Genomic DNA, 21,682 nt, shown 5'->3' on the forward strand with positions numbered 1-21,682 from the left:
GTCATCTAATCAGTAGCAGGAAAAGTAACGCAAATGCACGCCTGAGGTTTATTCACTCCATCAACCGACCAGAATTTCAAGTAATTTTCTAGGCACTGCTGCCTAAAGAAGCAAAACCCAGAAATTTCTCATTCCTTCCTAATCTCATTGCAGGTTTTTAAAAAGCACCTTCCTGGAGGTGTTCTGACTACCTGTTGGCTGTGTCAATAGTCCCACCTATTTACATGCAAGGCATCTCTGTCCCTTTTATCACTATTATCATCACCATATTGGGAATGGAGTGGTATCCTTCCTATAACTTCTTACAACCTTAATGCACATAAAACCACGTGGGGATCTTTGTAAAATACAGCTTCTCACTAAGTAGGGCTGGGGTGGAGCCTGAGAGTTTATTTCTCAAAAAAATGTGACACTGGCCGGACACCGTGGCACATGCCTTTAATCCCAATGGCCTGGGAGGTTGAGGCAGGAGATAACAAGGTCAAAGCCAGCCTCAGCAAGTTAGCAAGATCCTGTCTCAAAATAAAATATAAAAAGGATTGGGGATGTGGCTCAGTGGTTAAGCACCCCTGGGTTCAATCCCCAGTACCAAAAACAAAACATGTGACACTGATGCTGATCTCCTGACCACACCTGGAGTATCAATAACCTAGATGTGGGCTGGGGATGTGGCTCAAGCGGTAGCGCGCTCGCCTGGCATGCGTGCGGCCCGGGTTCGATTCTCAGCACCACATACAAACAAAGATGTTGTGTCCGCCAAATACTAAAAAATAAATGTTGAAATTCTCTCTCTCTCTACCTCTCTCTCACTCTCTCTTTAAAAAAAAAAACAAAAAAACCTAGATGTTTGGCACAGGAACAACTCTTCCTTGAAGATCATCTTGGTGCTAAGTCATTTTCTTCCCCAATGTTTATATTCTGATTAAAAGTATACGAAGTATGAGTATCTGGTTATACATTATACACTTTGCCAACCAGAGACATGGATATTAAAATAACCAGGGGAGGGTAGGATGGAAAAGTGGGAGGGAAAAGGGGATAATCATGAACTGAATGCATTGCCATGCATTTCCGAGTTTGTCAGGATGAATCCAACCACTATGAACTATACAGCTCTAATTTTTAAAAATTAACTAGGTTTGCTGTTTGAATTCTTTACACAATTTACTTTGTCTACTTATTTCTTTTAATATATTTTTAGTTGTCAATAGACCTTTATTTTATTTATTTATATACAGTGCTGAGAATCATGCTAGGCAAGCACTCTACCACTGAACCACAACCCCAGCCCAATGTCTACTTATTTCTGAAGCACTAAAAAAATATTTTAACTTGGAACACCCTGACATGCCAAGGACAAACTACATCACACTGTAATTTCTCCCTCAAGAAAAGATGATTCTCTTCTTATCTAAAAAATCTTTCACTCTGTGCCTGACTTACACCCCTTTCAATTTCATCAGAAATTCATTCAGGCAGTGATCCACTTCACTTAGTTCATCAGCCTCATCTATTTTACCTAGCCACAAATTTCTCTTCAGTAATTGAAGATTGTTTCAAGAGATTATACTAAATACTGAATCTAGGTGGAAGACACACCTGTGTGTGTGCTTATTATACTAGTCTTTAAACTTTTCAATAAACTTTAAGCTGGGGGGCAGGGGATAAGATACAGAAGTAAATTAACAATTTATCTTATTTGCAAGCTTATTTCCTAGCAAAAACATATCCCAGGATAACTTCAGACTAACCCTAATCACAAAGCTCTCAGCTAACTTGTTTAAAGTCTCCTTCCCAGGGCTGAGAATGAAACTCAATGGTAGAATGCCTTATCTAGCACACTTGAGGACCTGGTTTCAATAAAAATCAAGGTCCCCCAAATTAATATTATTTGTTCAACGTAATACCCAACTAGGTCTTTATAATTTTTTAAACACAAACTAAGAAATTTTAGAACTCAATTTTTTTCTAAAAGGAACACCATAGATGTCACTGATCACTATTCTCTAAACTTACTCCCTCAGGTGTACAAATCCTAGCTGCCTTGCAAACCTAAATTCTCAACCAAATCACCTTACATTCTATAGCTTCCTATGCAAATGTCTTGAAAAGGGTCTCTAACCCCTCTGCCTGCCTTCCTTCCCCATATTCATTGTCAACTGAACTGTAAGAACACATCTCCTAAGGATCAGCATTCTATGTGTCACACCCAGCTATTTCAGGTGTTGCACACCTATCTCCAACTTTGCCACAAGATGTTCTAAGAACCAGAGAGGTCAACACCTTAAGATGTTTTCGTGGCTTGCTTTCCCCAGGAATCATATGAGGAAACTACATACTCCAAGATAGGTAAGTTTAAATATTTGCTAAATACTATTTCAAGTAATTTCCTAGGCACTGCTCCTAAAATTAAAGACTTTGTACACCATACTTTTTTATCAGATTTTTATCAGATCTATGAGTCCTGCTTAAAACGGTATGAGGCTAGCTCCACGGTTTTCAACCTAGGGAGACTGTGCCCAACAAGGGACATAGATCATGCCTGGAGGCATTTTAAGTTGCCCTGGGTTGGGAGGTGCTACTGGAAGCTGTTCCTCCCACAATGCATAGGACAGCCCCCAACAATAGATTCATCTAACCCAAGCTGAGAAACTCTAGGATAGTTGTAGTTTTTGCTTCTTTTTGAGCCACTGGAAACCAAAGAGCCAAACAACTGAACCCACACAGCTGTAATTATCTCTTCTGTCTCTTACCACATAAAGAGTTTTTTTTAAAACACTTAAGTTCCTTTGTTTGGAAAACAACCCAAAAAGCTCAATATTATTAAAATGGCACAACCACAAGAGGGCGTACGGTGTGGTGACAATACAGAGTCAACTAAGATTAAAAATTGGTCTACTAAGACTTTAGATATAATAAGTTTTATTTATCTGGTGGTACTTGATGCTCACACGGCACCGTACAACAAATTTTAAAAAATACAATATGAAAAAAATCAAACAGCCAAAGAGATTAATTCCATTTGAGGGCAATGGCCCACAGAAAAACCAACAAAAGCCCACAGAAAAATCCACCCTCTGTCCCCTTGAGAACATTAATTTCTTCCTGCTTAAGTTTGGCTTTAAGAAACATCAAAACAAAGTGCAAAAGAAAAGGTCTTTGAGAAGAGTTAAAACTTCACATAGCATCTTTCACTTATCACAAAATGCTTTCCTTATGCAATAATAAGCTCATAAAATAATCCAAACATCTGTGAGCCTCTATTTGGTCCCAATTTTTTAGGTCACAGCCTTCAGTATTTTTCTCCTCTCTAACCTCAAATTATTTTGTCAGCAAAAAGTCAGTCAGGAGTGTTAGTCTCCTTTGCTCCATATTTCCACTACAAAGCTTATTATCCATAAATAGTAAGAGGCCAAGCAAACTGAAGCCATGAAAATACTTGAATTGAAAATATACATTTCCCAAGAGTTATTTAAAATCAAATTTTGGCTCTGTATCTATTTAATTCATGATTAATAATTATTCAGTCATTCAAAATTAACCATAGAAACAACAAGATTTAAAATGCATAGGGTGGGAAGACAAGACAATTTTAAAGATCAGATATAGGTGATTGGGGAATTTGTTTAATTTTACTACACAATGACAAATATTGCCATAAAATTACACCATACAAGGAATAAGAAGTTACACATTCTGCTTGGGTACTATTGATGCTCAGTTTCAATTTTGTAAAAGCCAATTTATAAGCCTATTCTCATTCAAGCTTCCAAAGTAGGGAGCCCTACACGCTAATAGTAGGAGTTACGTACTCTAGTCCCCATGAACTTACTTACACTGCTTTCTTTTCTTTCTTTCACAGAATTTCTTTTCCCTTTAGAGTTCAAAAGAACATAGGGAGATCCCCACCCAAAACAAAACAAAACAAACAAAAAAAAAAACAGCTATGGATAGTAACAGGTCTAAAACCAAGAAATTTGGGACCATAAAATAAAATTAGAAGTCAAGATGATTCTTAAAATATTTGCCAAGAACATTAATAACTGCCTCAATGCTTGGCTCCAGAATTAAATGGCATTTCAGTTGATGCCACACAGAGATCAATTTATCATCTAATTACTATACACAAAACTTAACAAATCAAGACTCATTAGCTGCAGTCACTGTGCAATGTCATAGCACCCAAAGACTCTTCAATGATCGTGAGCCCCCTTCCACTGTACTAGTTAGTAAGTGTAAAGGGCAGGTCATACCTTTGTATCCCCTGCATCTAAGCACAGTGGTATTCAACAGATACTTACTAAATACATCTTTGAATAGTGGCTTAAGACACAGAAAGAGCCCAAAGATTGTCTTCTTCTATTAGTAGAACTTAAGTAGCCTTGCTCCCAACAGGCAGAAAGCAGTTTTGAAATAAAGATAGCTTTCCCACAAACACAGACCAGTCAAGAGTTGGACATAGATCGCTTCCTTTAAACATGTTTGTAAAGCATTTTGAGAAATCATGAGGTGAAAGGTGCTATGTAAGTACAAAATAATAATATTCAAAACAGTTTAGCCAAGGTGCTATTTTCCTATGGTAATGGAATTGTTGTGCTAGACTGAGGGGACACCCCCCGCAAAGCTACTCTTCTCACTGTCATCATCAACAATGGAATTTTGACAAAGATGCCATCACTTTATATACTTTGTATTCTGCTAAATACTTTCTAGAAACCAGGTGACAGAAAATGAAAAAGCCACTTAGTCTACACAGACCAATACTTTATCAAACTTCCGCATTTTACAAGTCATGTTCAAAAAACACACACAAATTAGCATTTTGTACACAAATGTTTATTTCTCAATTAAACATTCCCTTTAAATACAAGGAATGAATTCTAAATCTTCATAAAGATGAATTAAAAATGAAATCCCTCCAGTATAGTGTGTGCAATCACTGTGTTCTTGGTCACTACTGGCATTTACTGTTTAACATCAAAAAACGAAGACAGGTTATTTAAAAATCATGCTACTGGATTTCTAGCTCTTCCTCTATGACCAGCTCTTCACTGATCTGCAACGTTTAAAAGTTTATATCACCAAATCAAAGCAAGTTTAAGATGTGAAACAGCTGTGCATTAAACACAAAAACAAAATTACAAGATATAGTCAAGTTCATAACGAATATAGGTGTTCTTATCATCATTGTAGATTCTTGGGTAATGTGCTATGAGAGCATCCTGTGAACCAATGTAGATGGAGTTGTAAATTTTCCAATACACATCTCTGACTTTCCGAGCCGGGTGAAACAGACCCTAGAATAATTGAAAGATTCCATTATTTCAATTACTTGAACAGAATTTTTTAAAAGGCCATAAAATTATGATTAAAAATATTTCCCTTTAAGAAATGCAAATCAAGGGGCTGGGGTTGTGGCTCAGCGGTAGAGTGTTCACCTCACATGTACGGGACCCTGGGTTCAATCCTCAGCACCACATAAAAATAAATGATATTGTGTCCAACTACAACTAAAAAATAAATATTAAAAAAAAAAGAAATGCAATCAAAACTACACTGAGGTTTTATCTCATGCCAGTTAGAATGGCAGCCATCAAGAATACAAATAAATACTAGAGAAGATGTGTGTGTGGGGGGACACTTTTTACACTGTTGGTAGGATTGTAAATTGGTACACTCACTATGGAAATCAGTATGAATGTTACTCAAAAGGGTCCGGGGAAGAAAAGGGGAAAGAAATACTGAGAATGAAACTGAATTATATTCTTTTACTGTGTACAAGTATAACTGTGTAAACACAAATCCCACATTATGTACAACTATAATGCACCAACAAAAGAATTTGAAAAATACAATGAAAAACAACAAAACAAAATACTTCCCTTTAAAGGGGAAGAAAACAATCTGGCAATTACACAAAATTGCAATGGGCAAAATCAAAATCTAATTCTCACCGTATACCTGTTTTCCCATATGGCACAATACACACACCCTATTGATAATTAGGAACGGTAACTTAATTATATATCAAATTACTTTTCTAATAGAATAATCTTAAAAATCTTTAACTTACCTGTAAACAATACTGCAACATTCTGCATGGTCCAATAGCAACTCTTAGGCCTTCCAAGGCACCCATAACTGCCTGGATTACGTGGGGAGATGTCTCGAAAACATTGGGCCATACATAGTTCAACAAGTGATTCAGGGAATCTTCACAACCAAATCCATAAACCCCAAGTGACATGTGCTGTACCACTGCACTAGCTGTCTGTCTGTGTACAAGGTCCCTGTAATGGAGGGCGGGGAGAGAGTTCTGTTAAGAAGCAAGTCTTTGTTTTCAGAAAATATTCATCTGCCCATTAGGAACTAAATCATTAATTCAAAGTACTGACCAAATACGAAGTCATTCCAACACCTTATGATCTCATATATCCTTTATAATGATTCCATTTGAAATCTTTTGCTTTAATAACTCAAACCTCACAAAGTTTCAAAAATAATTCACATTTCCTAATTAACTTTTAAAAGGAATATGAGCAAAAGTCCTTAGTTTCAAAATGCTGCTGAAGTGGAGGCCTATGACTCTTACATACAAATGATTAACAGCAATATCTCATTTTAAACTATACACTTAAAATGTTGGTAGAAATTCAGATGCTTGGGGCTGGGGTTGAGGCTCAGTGGTAGAGTGCTCGCCTAGCATGTGAAAGTCTGGGTTCGATCCTCAGCACCACATAAAAATAAATAAAATAAAAGTATTGTTTCCAACTACAACTAAAAAAAGAAAGAAAGAAATTTAAATGCTAGAATATAACAGATAACTAAATTAAAATTAAGTCTGTTCTCATGTAAACACTAAGTTTCATTTCAAAAACTCAACTTGGGAAGAGGAAGATGTAATTTTTTTCAAACCTACAGAAATAAGATCTCTTCATCTCTTGTGCTATCTGAATTTATGTTTATGACAAATCAATTGAGTCATTCATTCCAAAGTTATTCTGAGTATGAGCCCAGAATAATACACATTGGGGTCACACACTTAGCCCCAAAGACAGAATAGTTCAAAGAAAAAAGATATGTACTTATTAACATCCTTAATTCATTCTCTTAATGTCTAATCTATTCACCATAATGAAGCAGTATTTCTCATTAATCATTTCCAACATTGTTTCTTTTAGTAATTTTCAATGGAGTTACTACCTCAACTTATTAGTACACAGAACATAATTTATAGCCACGGGTCATATATACCCATGACTATACTAGGATGCTCAGGAACTTCTCACTAAAGAATATGAAATGAGGGTGATTGATCCCCTCTTTGGCACAAGGAAGCCAGTTTTTGGCAAGTGGGTGGTGTCCTGGGGACTGTACCCAGGGCCTCACTCATGCTACGCAAGCACTCTACCACTGAGCTACAATCCCAGTTATTTTTTCTTTTGAGATAAGGTCTCATTAAGTTGCCAAGGTTGACCTCACACTTGTGGCCTTTAGCCTCAACTTCCTGGGGATTACAGGTGTGCCATCACTGTACCCCATTGAGGTCAAACTTTTACAGAGCACAATTCTTAATATTTGTCTCCATGTCCTGTATATACACCTGGTGGTAACTTGATGACTCAATTAAGTTGCCCTTTATGAAGGTCATTAGTAATTTTAATCTGCCCAAAAGTAACTAAAATGAGAGTACTTATTTCTTCTGAAATATAAAGAGCCAGTGAAATTACATGGACCTTGCACTTTTTCTTTATTCCTTCTTGAAGCAGTCTTATGTTTAAGGCTGAATGTCAATCTAGATATCAGGAATTTGACAAATAACTTGAGCAATATGGAATTACTGGTCACCATCTGAACCACTGGGTGCCTACAACAATAACAGTGTAGCTCTTGGTAGACGGTGTTCAGCAGGTTCAAAACCTTAAAAGAAATTTTTAATAGGTTCACTTGCACTAAAAAAGATCAGATCTCTCTGCCACACTGATTAACCCATGCTTGTCAATTATTCTAACCATATTTGACTAACTTTTAAAGCAAAAGTCTATTGATTATGTATTTAAGAATATATTTAATCTAACAAATATGAAAAGGAATTTAAATCAGGGAGGTCTTAAAAGACAAAATTTTGGAAACAGCTACAACATATATATTAAAAAGTCATATTTACAGTTTTGTGAAAAAATCCAGGTTAGTACTTCTTTAAAATATCACAACAAATAGGTCATTTAATAAGTTCTAAAATGAAATTTATAATTATCTTCTTGCATTTGGCTTAAGTCACTTACCTATCCATTAAAGCATCTTCAAGTAATGGTGTTACAGCATAAATGTAGTCTTTTCCCATTTCACCGATATATTCAAACAAAAAGGAGAGTGATTTTAACACTCCATTTTGAACATTCAGTTCAGGAACTCTGTATTCATTCATTAAGGCAGGAAGTACTGTGAAGGGTGAACATGTTTCGGCAACAATAGCTATTGCTACAGTGGTACAAACTCTGTTCTGCCTTTCCTGAACCTTGAGGTTGTTTAAAAGCGTAGCCAATACATCATGAGGGCTGGGGAAAAAAACAAACAAACAAACAAAAATTCCAAAATGTATCAGCAAGCTGTTATATTACAAGTCAAAAATTTTTCAGAGAGAAAGGGGGAAAATGCAAAGACATCAAACAATTAATCCCTGGGAATTCAGTAATACTTGAGTCAATAGCAATACTGTTTCTACTAAGAACTTCATATAAATTGTCAGTTTTTAATTCAAATGGATTAATTTTCAAATATAACTTTCAGTTTTTAAATTTTTTGAAATATAAAGAAATTTAATTAAATGTTTAATTCTTTGAGTGGTCAAAACAGACATCAGCGCTACGGAACATTATGGGGGCAGTAATATCCAAAAATCTCATCTCCCATATTCAAACATACCTTGTTTGTTTCTCTTATCTTCCCTCCCACATACATTTACTATATCTGTTCTTTTTTTTTTTTTTTTTTAAATACTGGGGATTAAACTCAGAGGCACCTACTTGACCACTGAGATACATCCCCAGTCTTTTGTTTTGAGACAGACTGGCCTTGAACTTGCAATCTTCTGTCTTAGCCTCTCAATAGCCTATGCCACCACACCCAGCTATTTTAAGGCACTTCTTTTTGCCACACCTTTGAGGAACACACTAGGGGGCTAAAAAGTTCACATAATAGTTATTCATTGCAAACTTCTTGATTATATCAACCACTAAAATAATTATTACTCTCACCCCAAAAATAAGAGGAAAAAGCATGTGTTTGTGCTGGGGATAAGGGTGATGCTACCTAATTAATCTGATATTTGTGTATTTCTAGAAAATATTTTCTTAGCTACTAAGCTACATGTATGTGAAGTATCTACATTACTGATTCTCCTACCTTGGTTCTAATGAAGAAGTAAATAACCACAGATTATCAATAAAGCAGTTATAATTCAATTAAATCTGTGGGTTAATCTAGAAATGACTTTTTTATATACCTTGTTTTATTTATCTTTATGTTGTGCTGAGGATTGTACCCAGGGCCTCGCACATGCAAGGTGAGCACTCTTCCACTGAGCCACAACCCCAGCCCAGGGAATAACATTTTTAAAAAACATATAAAGTACCAATGAAACATGAATCATGATGATGGTGATATTAAGAATTTGCCTTAATATTTTAAGCAATATAAAAAGAACCAAAAAAAACCTGAAATTATTCTGATAATGGAAATGCTTCCTTCCTTGAAACTTTTAAAGCTTCCCGTCTATTTTAATTAAAAATTTAAGAAAATGTTTTAAAATTTGGTAAGTCCATAGTTAAATAAAGTGATTACCCAACTGCATTAAGTGTAGTATATCTCAAGAGGTTTCTACATGGAAGCATTTTCCAACACTTCAATTGTTATTATAAGCTAATAAAAAAACTGAAAATAATACTTACCCAATGGCTTTTGCAATATAACCAAATGTGTTGACTGTAGCTCTACGAATAGCCTTTTTGTGAGCTTTTAAGAGCTCTAAAAGCTCAAAGCAAATCCTCATCCACTCTCTTGCAGAGACATATTCAGCTCCCCTAATTAAAAAGAAAAATATATTTTTGCAGTGTTGAGGTTGAACCCAGAACCTTGTACATACCAAGTAAACATAACTGAGGTAAGCCCCTGTTCCTAAGTTTTAATAGGTAAATTTGCAGGTTCAGTTCTAAAAACATAATCAACTCATTTTAATCACTAAATAAGTTATTATTTACTCTTTAGAAAAGCTGGTTGTGTTAGAACTATACTGCTACTCCCCATTACTAGCTGAACTAAAATTTGACTAAAAATATGAATATTGGATAGCTTGAACATATACACTTACACCAACACCACTGAACAAATTTATCTAACTGCAAAATGGTCAAATCTGAGAACCAATACTGCTTATAAAAATGTTTAGGTAATCTGCTTACCTGTCAGCAATACGTCCAACAAGATCAATACAGTTCTCTTGTACTTTTTCATGCCTGTTCTTTAGGATGGGGGTGAGTCTAGGTAGCAGATCTTTAATTGGTGGGGTCATCTTATGCATACCTATTTAATAGAAGTCAAAAAACTATCAATTAACATTTGAACTTTTGAACCGCAACCTTTGCTCATTTTTTTCTTTTACTTTTCAATGTGATACACATGACTAGGCATAAATATAAACTTGCAGCTGCCTATGGAAAGAGAAAACCCCAGGTTTTGACCAGTCTCAGAATTGCTTTTAACTTTTTATTAACAACTTCTGATTATGCGTAGAAATGAAAGAAATCAGTGAAGTGAATTAAGAATGATGGATACTCAATAACAAAAAAAATTTTATTTGGTTCTGAAATGTATTTGTACACTGACATTTAAATATGGGGACAGCTTATGTTCCGGCCATACACAACAATATAAGCCAGAGGTAGACATGTAAATTAAAGCAAAATTTTCCAGAAAGGGCCCCCTTACCCTTTAACTGCAAAACAAAGAGATCTCCAGTCTCCCTGCAATGCAGGGCATACTTGGATGGTATTTACACCTATGAAGAGAGAAAAAAGGAGGCAGCTGGCAGGGGCTCTTGCTCTAACTAGATTGCTTGCTCTGATTCTCTCTCCATTGTTTTTCCCATGTTTCCCTAACCAACCATACGGTTTATAACTCCCTGAAAACCAGAGCCCCACAGGTAGCCAAGTAACTGATCTTTGGCAAGTCACTACCTTTGGAGTATAGAGGACTGGGATGAATTGGGAATTATATGAAAATACAATAGTTGAAAGATCTATAAAATAAATAAACCTGACTAAAATGAGAAAACCAGTGGCTATCACAGCCAGCTCCTTTGACCTCTTGCTAAGTTATTTCTGACCCACTAAGCCCAACAGGAATTACTTTTGGCATTATGTTCAATTACAAGGGGAAATAAAACACAAGATGCCAAATGCCTGCTTTATCATACTTCCCTAATAGAATAAAAAGCTTTGCTCTCCATACCCAAGATTATTTGTTTTTACTTGGATTAAAAAACCAAATGGAGTTTCAAAGACTTGGGTATAAAAAGACAAGATGTAATTTAATCAGTTCACTTTTCTTCCTAATTTTTGGTTTGTTTTTTGTTTTTGCAGTACTGGGTATCAAACCCAGGGCCTCATGCATGCAAGTGCTCTACCACTGAGCTGTAAATTCCCCAGTTTTTCCTAGTTATGTTCTTTGAACTGATGGCAAGCAAAACAAAAAACAAAACAAAATAAAACCCCAACATGTCACAATAACTGAGGCTGAATATTTAAAATTTCATTGTAAAACTAAATTCAAACTTCAGAGTTGTCCCCTCTCCTTGCAGAACATGACAATATTTTCAGCTAACAGACTAGTTCTACTAGGTCCTCTGCTCCATGACTTTAAGGCTTTGTGAGTTACAACTACTTCCCCACCTCACTTACAGGCCCTAAACTTGCCCCTTTTCTCTTTTAAAGTAAAATATAAGTGAACTTAGAGAAGATTTTTGTGATATCTTCCAACTTAACTATAATCTTGAAGTGCTTTTAAAAAAAAAGGTAACATAAAATCACCTAATTCCTAATATGTTTCCACAATTTACTTTCAAAAATACAAAGAAAGTTAAAAAACAACAAATTCTTACATGACCAGCAAATTTCATACCTATTACATTTACAATTGCCTTCAGAGCTCCAAGAATGCTGCCCAATACTTCAGGGTACTCTTCACCCAAATATTCATACAATACAACACCCAAGTGCCCCATCAATTTTTCCTATAATAAAAGAAATAACATTAAAATATTACTATTTACATTAAACTGCTTGTTTAAGAAACAAGAATCTGGTGCAAAATTTACCTCTTGACAAGTCTTCATGACCACAGCAGTTCGAGAAATCAAGTCAGCTGCCTGTTGCCTAACTTTTGCTGATTTGTTATTTAAACGCCACAAGACTGTACCACAGATCTGAGGCAAGTATGGTTTGACTCGTTTGCCAAGAGCATTGACCACTGTGCCAAAGCCATTCAACATTACTGAGTCCTGTAAAACAAAAGCCAATTTTTATATAAAAATACATACACAAGCACTGAGAACCAGAATTTAGTTTCCTTGTGACTGACAGTTGGTACATATTAAAATTCAACTTTTTCCAACTACTCAAACATTTGTCTTTTAAAAAATATCAAATCCAAAAACTTCAGGTAAAAGAATATTTTGGTAAATGAGAATATGGACATTCTAAAAAATGAAGCCAGGTGCAGTAGCACACAGTAATCCCAGCTATTCTGGAGACTGAGGCAGGAGGATTAAGACTAGCTTCACAACTTACTGAGACCCCACCTCAAAATTAAAAAAAAAAGAATTAGTAGTGTTGTTCAGTAGTACAGCATCCCTGGAATCACTCCCCAACACTGAAAAAAAGAATGAAAAACTTATTGTGAACTTAATTACGTTATTTTTAGGAAATCTGCTTGAAAAGTAAAAATGTTTTTGAAAATCACTAGCAATTTTCCATAATAATTAACTTCATACTAATCAGTTATCATTACCTCTGTAGTCTGTTCTTGGAAAGCATAAAGAATACCATCAATCAGTTGTTCTTCAAGTTTGTGATCAATATCTGCTGCTCCCAAGTTGCCCATAATTTTCTCAATTGTTTCCATCACCATTTTTCGGTACTGCTCAGCTTCATCTTTCAGATCATCCACAATCCTGGATATAATTTCTGCTGCACCTACTTTATTTGCCAACTCCACAGTAGTATCAACTAACTAAAAAGACAAATAAATAAATAAATAAATAAACCTATTGTTCAAGGAAATAAAGCAGTATAATGAAAACCCAATGTTCTAAATATACTACTTAGCTAGTAACCACACTGACAATGATTAACTCCTACTTATTAAACTTCAAGAGAAAAGTGACTAAAAAACTTAAATGAGTCTAAGTCAGTCAAGATACTCAAGGCAAAATTATACCCATGTTTAAGCGAGCCAGAAAAACCACTGAATTTACTAGACAAAGACATCAATTCACAGTTAAGTATTTATCTCAATGTAAAATCAAAGTGGAAATTAACTGGCTTTTGAAAATGTATCTTCCTCCACAATCAAAAACAAATGAACTGTAAAATAATCAAAACAAAAAATAATCTGTAACATGCATTTAAACTGACTAAAGGAACAGTCAAAAGACTTTTGACCCTTTTTTTTAAATAAAGGATTACCTGTCGGTAATTTCTTCTATCCAAAGCCATTCTATGCTGCCAAAAGTGTTTAAAGAAAGGAGGAAGGATCTCTGTTTTAATATAGTTTGCTTCTACACCATCTGTCCCACAACATTGTTTTACCACCTGAAAGGTTAAAAAATAATAATAAATCAAACAGAGTACTGGTGAAACCAACAATAAGGTTTTTCAAACAAATGCTACAAAATTCTCTCTGACCATGAAAGAAGCCCAATTTCAACCCCTGCAATCTGAAACAACTATCTGAAATAAATACCTTCAGCACAATTTTCTTCATTTCTTCATCAGGAGACTGGAATTCCCGAATAAGGATTAACATCACTTCTCTAGTATAGTAGTTGGCATATTCTGCATCCATAAGAGGAATAAGATACCCAATAGCCTTTAAGAAAGCAGCCAAACCCTATTTTAAGGTAAAAAACATATAATTTAGTAAATTAGGTTTACCTTGCTTTAATGTTCAGGGGTGGCTATCAAAAACAATCTAATTAGTAGATTTACCTTTCCTCTGTGTTGCCGGATACCCTTCCATAGAGGCTTTAGCACAGAATCAAAAGATTCGATACCATAAGGAGTTGCTGCTTCAGCCAAGGCAGCAATGGCCAAAGCACTTATGGTCCGAACTTTCTGCTGCTCATCAACAAGACCTATAAAACCAAGCACAGATTTTTAACTATGTACCAACACTTAATCTCCACAATATCATCCATATTCTAGCAATATATTTAACCATTCAGACAAACTACAGAATCTCTTCACTTCAGACAAAATTGGGCAAAAGCCAGAATAAAGCAAGTGTGTTAGCAGATATTATTATAAATCCTACTACAAAACATGAGGAGTTTATGTAATTATAAGCCTTTCCATTATCTCCCCAAGTCAACAGCCCAAATTTCAGGATAGCTATCCTATAAAAAACAAAAGTTATAATACAACTTACCATGCTCAATAATTTCAACTAAACTTCTGAGATGTGGTAAGATAGCACAGCCCATTAGAATAGCTATTTGCTGTACAATCTTAATACCGGTGTGTCTTGCTTGCCAAGACTTTTTACTTTTGCACACAGCTTTTAAGAAGGGTAATAAAGAAGGAATGCCCAAGGCAGAGGCTACCACAGCAAAAGCTCTGGCTGTTGTGTTACGGACATACTCATCCATGTTATCTATATCAGGTCTCATGGTAGAGATCATAGTAGCTAGACCAGCAGCCTACAAGGAAAAGATAAAAGGAGAGTCTGAGTTGGTACATTATTCTTGATCATTTCCTTCTATAATCAAAAGTTCTGTAATCAAAAAAAGATGCAAACTTTCTTCTCTAGAAATTTAACATATTACCTTTGCCAAATTAGAAATAATCTCTCGGCCTTCCACTCTAGCATAGTAATCTTCATCAATCAACAATGGTTCAATGACCACAAGAATCTGAAAAAGAAGAAAAGGAACTACATTTTGACATCAATTACTGATGCCCCCATAAAACAAATAGGAAATTTATAGTTAGCAGGGCTTCATTAAGCAAGGGACAAATTAAGAATTTTAAGTACACAATTTCAACCCCCCAATACAGATGAAAAACTGAGAATATGTTAACCATGCAGACTGACAAATATATCTTTTAAAACTTACACATACATTAAGCACTTTGTAATTAAATTACTATCACGAAAAAAATGGTTCTTTACACACTAAATATAATAGAAATATACCTATTTCTCATCATAACCTAATACTAATAATATGAATAATATAAACAATTATGGTAAAGACGGCTAAACATTCCACCTACATGTACCTGTAACATATAGCTGTGTACATGTTACATCTGTAACCTATGCCTCTGAAAAGAAAAAGATCTGGAAGGATAGGCAAACTTAACCTAGGTTAACTATGAGCATCTTTTAAGGGGGTAAACTTTGGTTCTCTACTATGAAATATACAGAATCAGCTTTTTTTTTTGTTTTAAGTACCTTTCCAGACTACACTAAAAAAATCCATGAATTCCTTTTATTCTAAAAAAAAATAAAAATATTAAATTATTAGAAACATTATTTGAGGAGAACAACAAACCTTGTGCACATACGGTCGTACTAAGTCATCAAGTTTGTATAATATTCTATCAATAACTTTCACAAGTAAATGACGCTCTTGATCCTCAAGTGTAGGAGACATCAGCAGGGGAAGAATCTGATTAAATAAAGGTCCAGCTCCAAATTCACGAGCTTTATCTGTAATCTGACGCAATGCAGCCTGGGGAAAAAGTAGAATACAAGTTATGTTTACTTAAAAATCAAGCATTTTATTTTATTTTTTTAAAGAGAGAGAGAGAGAGAGAGAGAGAGAGAGAGAGAGAGAGAGAGAGAGAGAATTTTAATATTTATTTTTTAGTTTTCAGCGGACACAACATCTTTTGTTTGTATGTGATGCTGAGGATCGAACCCGGGCCGCACACATGCCAGGCGAGCGCACTACCGCTTGAGCCACATCCCTAGCCCTAAAAATCAAGCATTTTAAAAAAGCAAATTACTCTGGGAAGATATTCTGTAACAATATTTTAATGTGTACTTTTACAGATATTTTACATAGAATAGCATGAGTTCATTTCTGTCAAAATTACTCTGAAGTTTGAACACAAGAGAAATTCAATGTTTTTAATTAATTACAAAAGGGCAATAATAAAATTATAGAAGCACAGAAGTGTGTATGTGTGTCTGTGTATGCGCCTTCATTTCCCCTAAGTCCCTTCTACCTTTGAAACAAAGATGTTAATGCAGTTCTTCACATAACTCCACTAATTACCTTCAAGTCTTAAGCACATTTTAAAGCCACAAGAACAAAACAATTTTTTATTTTTCCAACTCCTTTTCAAAGTAGAAAGTTCTTTCACTAGAAAAAATGCTGGAGATGTAGCATGGTAGTGCAGCACTTAACTAGCATGTGCAAGACCCTGGTTTCGATCCCACCACCACGAATTAAACCAACCAACAAAAAAAACTAAATCCTGTAATGGGGATATAGTCCAGTAATAGAGTGCTTCTCATACTACCTATCTTCCTTTCCATCATGCAATGCCCCGATAAAGATGAAGAGGATAAATATAAATTCCTTAACATACCAATATAATGAACATAATTAATGATTTAGCAAACTGGTACCTACCTTTCTCATTGGAGGTGTTCCATTCTTAATTTTTAAAAGCAATTTCATTATTTTTCTCTCTTTTTGTTCTTCTGGACTAAGTGTTGATTCATCAACATCAACCTAGTAAAAGAATATTTAAAGGAAGGTCAATATGTTGATTTATAACTATCACACAAAAAATAGTAAATAATTTCTGCTATTACTACTTACCAATAGCTTATCAAAGTACTGAATATCATCTGGTTTTAAAAATGGAAGATTTCCAGATGGTTGGTCATTAACACTCTTCATAGTTCTATCTTCAGTTTGCATGTGGAATCCAGTCATACCACCCAAAGGTGTTGGAGTTGCAGTCAGTTTTCGAGCTGGAGTTCGAATAGGAACATAACCAGCTGGAGGGGGAAGTACCTAATAGAATTATAAAACAGTTTAGAATTTTCTTCACTTTATAAATTGAAGAATAACAATAATGAGTAACACTGCGCTTAAAATATTTTAGTTTATTAGTTAGGAAGCATTTTAGTTACTTGGAGAAACAAATTACCACCCATCCCACTGTTCTATTTTAATTAGAAGTTTAAAATATTTGTGGCAAATATTCATATTTCACCAGGTATGGTGTCATACTCCAATGATTCCAGAGACTTGGGAGGCTGGGGCAGTTGTAGCCTAGGCAACTTAGCAAGACCGTGTCTCAAAAATAAAAAGGGTTAGGAGTATAGCTCAGTGGTAAAGCAACCCTGGATTCAATCCCCTTACCCCATCCCCACAAAAAAAGCCAATTTTTTTTTTTAATTCATAGTTCTCATCTGCTAATTAAAATTGAGAGTACAGGGAAATGAAAAATCTGAGGAAGGCTTATAAATTTCTGATCATTGTCAAACATTAATCTAGCTGGGAGTGGTGGTACATGCCTGAAATCCCAACAATTCCAGAGGCTGAGGCAGGAGAATTCGAAGTCTGCGCTAAGTCAACAACTTAGTGAAATCTTTTCTCAAAAATTTAAAAAGGGCTAGGGATGTAGCTCAGAGGTAAAGTTTCCCTGGATTCAATGCCCTATAAACCACCCCCAACAAATTTATCTATAAAAACATGTTGATAATACCAAATTAAAAATTCAGAAATAATAAAATCTAAGTCAGTGATTTCCAAAAAAGCTGTATTAGAACAAATAACATATGTATTCACATAAATGGAAAAAAGCTCATATATAATGTATAAAAGGTTATATATAATTGAGTAATAAAATAGAACACTCGCATAAACCCCTACACTATCAAAACAAATTAAGTCTAAACTAAAAAATTAGTTAAATGCATGAATACTAAAACCAAAATATTTACTAGAGTTCTGTAAAACATACCACCTAATTAAATCTTTTGTAAAACCACCAGAATTTCTGAAATGTGGGCTAAAAAAGAAAAAGATTTGTTTTTTTAAAGCTGATACAAGAACTTTTTTTATACAACTTCCTGGGCAGAGCCAATGGGCCTTACAGGTCTTACCTGATGAGCCTAAAATAGTGTCTAAAAATGTCAATTAGTGGGCTGGGGCTGTAGCTCAGTGGCAGAGCGCTTGCCTTATACATGTAGGGCACCATGTAAAAACAAACATAAAATAAAGGCATGCTATCCCTCTACAACTACCAAAAAAAAAAAAGTCAATTAGTTTAAGAGGAAATAATGTTAAATACATATTAATACTATCTACATTGCCTCAGAATCTTGAGCTGCTGGGATTACAGGTATGCACCACACACCCAGCTGACTAACCATTTTGTAAAAAATGGAATTTATTCTATGAGAGGCTTATGAAATCCATGTCATGTCCACAAACATCACTCTATTTTAAGGACTTAAAGACCTACTATTTTTAAACATTCACTAGTAAGGATTTTATTTCTTAGTAGGATTCACTAAGGACAATTTTCCTCTTATCAATACAAAGGATACCAATGACTACAACTGAGAAAGATACTCAGGGCAGTCAAAATTAGGTTGCCTATACTCACAGCATTATGTGGAGGTTACAAGAAGTTTTAAAGCAGGTATTTATACATACACGAAACAAATCATCTTAATACAAACTTAACAGGGGAAACAAAACATGACAAGCATATATACAAATAAACTGTTAAAAGGAAGCAAAAGTCATTAGCAGAAAGGCCATCAGATGATTTAGATTCCAGTTTGGGTTTATGGTATTAACTATATAACCACAGACTACCCTTAGACCAGCAAATATTCCAAGTGCCAGGGACTTAGAAAAGTTTATAGTTCAAAATAAACTTCAAGTTACTACAGTAAAGAGAATATTCTTTCTTCTCGTTGGCAATCTATGAACTTGCACATACAAGTAAAACAACCATAATCTAATGTGAGCTTAATCCTGGGACTGCTGATAAACTAAAGGAAATTATATATTGTTAATATAGGTATTATCATAGCCATACTGTTAATATAGGTGTTTAAAGATCTTAAAATTTCCTACTAGCAAACATAAAACGTCATGTTATTTGTTTTCATCTATTATTTTTTTAAACTAAAATGTACTTGGAAATAGATAAAAAGAACAGAATGCCACTGGTAAATCTGAGGAAGGTCAATGCAAACTGACCAATGTTCTCAACAAATACTTAAAAGAAAATTCACATCTTATTATGTTCACATGCATTGTTACTACCTTATATCCTTCTGGAAACATAGCATCTAGCTCTTCATCAGAGAGTGGGCGATTTCGTTCATCGATTTCTCTCTCCCACCGCCAAGCCTGAAGTTGTTCAGGAGTCATACTCATTATGTGACCTACCAAAAAGGAAAATTTTTATTAACAATCTACATTTTAAGACTTTATCATTATATAGTCCTTGAAATATAAGACAGTTACTAACTCTTAACACTTACTTGCTTATATTATAAATGCAAACCAAAACTAATTTATACACCTTTTTTCTTGCTAAAAGCTGATGTTAACAACACACAGAAAACCACAAAGAAAAAACTATAATACAATTATTTCCAATTAAAGAGTTTCTACCTGGTGTGGGGGTAGCCATGTTCATTGCCGGTGTGCCAATTGGTGTTTTTCCAGGAGTCAGAACAGGAGTGCTACCACCCATCTGACTAGCTGGTGTTTCATCCCAACGTGACTTTCTTTTACTGGCTCCTGGAGTCGGTGTTTCACCAATTGAATCTCCACCTCGATCTGTTCGAGGAGTCTCAGCCCATCCACTTCCATGCCCAGGAGTATCTTTAAAGAGAAAGAACCAATAAAATCACAATATTAACCACTGTTAGAACAACACTGCTGATTCAAATAGTTAATATATTCAACATTAATTTCAGAAATAGGACATTCCTAAAACAGAGACACATTTCAAGTTTTAATGTTCTATGTTATACTCTTTTATTATTTCTTGGTTTCTTTTCTGCTGATTCCAAAAATATGCATAATAACTAATGATAAACAGGAAAATAGAGATTTTTTTTTTTTTACCACCCATTATATTACTATACAGAGCAATGGTTCTCTATATCTTGAGCCAATTTCTGCATTTCTCCACGCAGTTGACAGCTCTATACTGCTTCTTTCATTAATTACATGTTAAGCATTTCCCTGTATCATTACCAATTCTTTGAAAACTTTTAATATAGCAAATGTACTATTAAATCTTAGTTTTGCCACAGTTATTCTCATGAAGTCACTGAAAGATAGCCTTAGATCATCTATACAGAAAACAAGAGGCTTAGGCAAATTAAGAGATAGAATGTAATATAGAGGTTACCAGGAACTAAAAGGCAGAGGGAATAGGTACAGAGATTTTTTTATTTAGGATAAAGAAAAAGTCCTAGAAATGAATAATGGTGATGACTGCATAACACTGTGCAAGTACCTCATGCTAATAAATTGTACACTTAAAAACAGCTAAAATGACCTGAGTGTAGTAGTGCATGCCTATAATCCCAGCACTGTCAGGAGGTTGAGACAAAAGGATTATAAGTTTGAGGCCAGCCTCTGCAACTTACCAAGGCCCTAAGCAACTTAGTAAGACCCTGCCTCATAACAAAACATAAAAAAGGCTGTAGCTTAGTGGTAAAGCACCCCTGGATTCAATTCCCAATACCAAAACAAAACAAAAAACCAGAAACAGTTAAAATGGTAAATTTTATGTCAGGTATATTTAATCATAAGATTTTACTTTAGATTCTTCCTTAAAAAATCTTAAACGTCTTCAAGAGGGAAAATTAGGCATTTGATCTATTCAGTTTCTTATTTATCTTCATAGCATCTGGTTATTTACAGGACCAGACAGGCCTAGAGAACAGATCTCAGGCTGATCCTACCACTCAAGTCAACATCTTATCCAAACACACATCCAGATTCCACTAGAAGTACTACCTCTTTCTGTTTTGGGGGTCTCATCCCATCTGTTTTTCCGAGCACTGGAAGTTGCGCCTCCATGGCCTGGTGTTGCATGCCCTGGTGTATCGCCTCGTCCAGGAGTAGCAGCTCCCGCAGGTGTGTGACTAGGTGTAGGATCCCATATTTTTGAGCCTGGGGTTGCTCCAGGAGTCTCACTTCCTTTTGCACGACCTGGCGTCTCATCCCATCTTAAGGAAGGGGTATGCCCAGGGGTCTTAACAAAGCAAAAAAGAAAAAAAAAACTTATTCACACATCTACATACCCACAGAGAACAACTAAAAAATTTTAAATAAAATATTTTAATTCTAGTCTCTATATAATTACAGCGAAAGTAGACTATCATTCTGTTTAAAAAA

The 21,682-nt window shown here is 35.0% G+C and overlaps 1 protein-coding gene across 3 annotated transcripts in view; it reads right to left on the minus strand.

Moving 5' to 3' along the window:
* Positions 1-4,814: 4,814 nt before the first annotated feature.
* The window catches only part of Sf3b1 (splicing factor 3b subunit 1), a 71,714-nt gene continuing 54,846 nt past the window's right edge, over positions 4,815-21,682 (minus strand). For 2 of the 3 annotated variants that reach the window (XM_046447301.2, XM_046447302.2), the window contains 19 exons: positions 21,302-21,539; positions 19,940-20,152; positions 19,586-19,707; positions 17,114-17,311; positions 16,922-17,023; positions 15,833-16,012; positions 15,101-15,187; positions 14,704-14,974; positions 14,265-14,410; positions 14,020-14,166; positions 13,743-13,868; positions 13,066-13,287; positions 12,374-12,556; positions 12,178-12,289; positions 10,461-10,581; positions 9,951-10,082; positions 8,286-8,558; positions 6,074-6,290; positions 4,815-5,297 (listed from right to left, as the gene is read on the minus strand). In XM_046447301.2, the coding sequence (XP_046303257.1) occupies positions 5,139-5,297; positions 6,074-6,290; positions 8,286-8,558; positions 9,951-10,082; positions 10,461-10,581; positions 12,178-12,289; positions 12,374-12,556; positions 13,066-13,287; positions 13,743-13,868; positions 14,020-14,166; positions 14,265-14,410; positions 14,704-14,974; positions 15,101-15,187; positions 15,833-16,012; positions 16,922-17,023; positions 17,114-17,311; positions 19,586-19,707; positions 19,940-20,152; positions 21,302-21,539 (3,249 nt within the window). In that variant the 3' untranslated portion in view covers positions 4,815-5,138. Of the gene's footprint in view, positions 5,298-6,073; positions 6,291-8,285; positions 8,559-9,950; positions 10,083-10,460; positions 10,582-10,986; positions 11,057-12,177; positions 12,290-12,373; positions 12,557-13,065; positions 13,288-13,742; positions 13,869-14,019; positions 14,167-14,264; positions 14,411-14,703; positions 14,975-15,100; positions 15,188-15,832; positions 16,013-16,921; positions 17,024-17,113; positions 17,312-19,585; positions 19,708-19,939; positions 20,153-21,301; positions 21,540-21,682 lie in introns of those variants that run through there. The other variant, XM_046447303.2, reaches the window with a different exon arrangement.

The sequence above is a fragment of the Marmota monax genome, unplaced genomic scaffold, assembly GCF_021218885.2.
Source record: "Marmota monax isolate L192 unplaced genomic scaffold, Marmota_monax_Labrador192_F-V1.1 WCK01_AAM20220418_F8-fsc00007, whole genome shotgun sequence".
NCBI lineage: Eukaryota > Metazoa > Chordata > Mammalia > Rodentia > Sciuridae > Marmota > Marmota monax.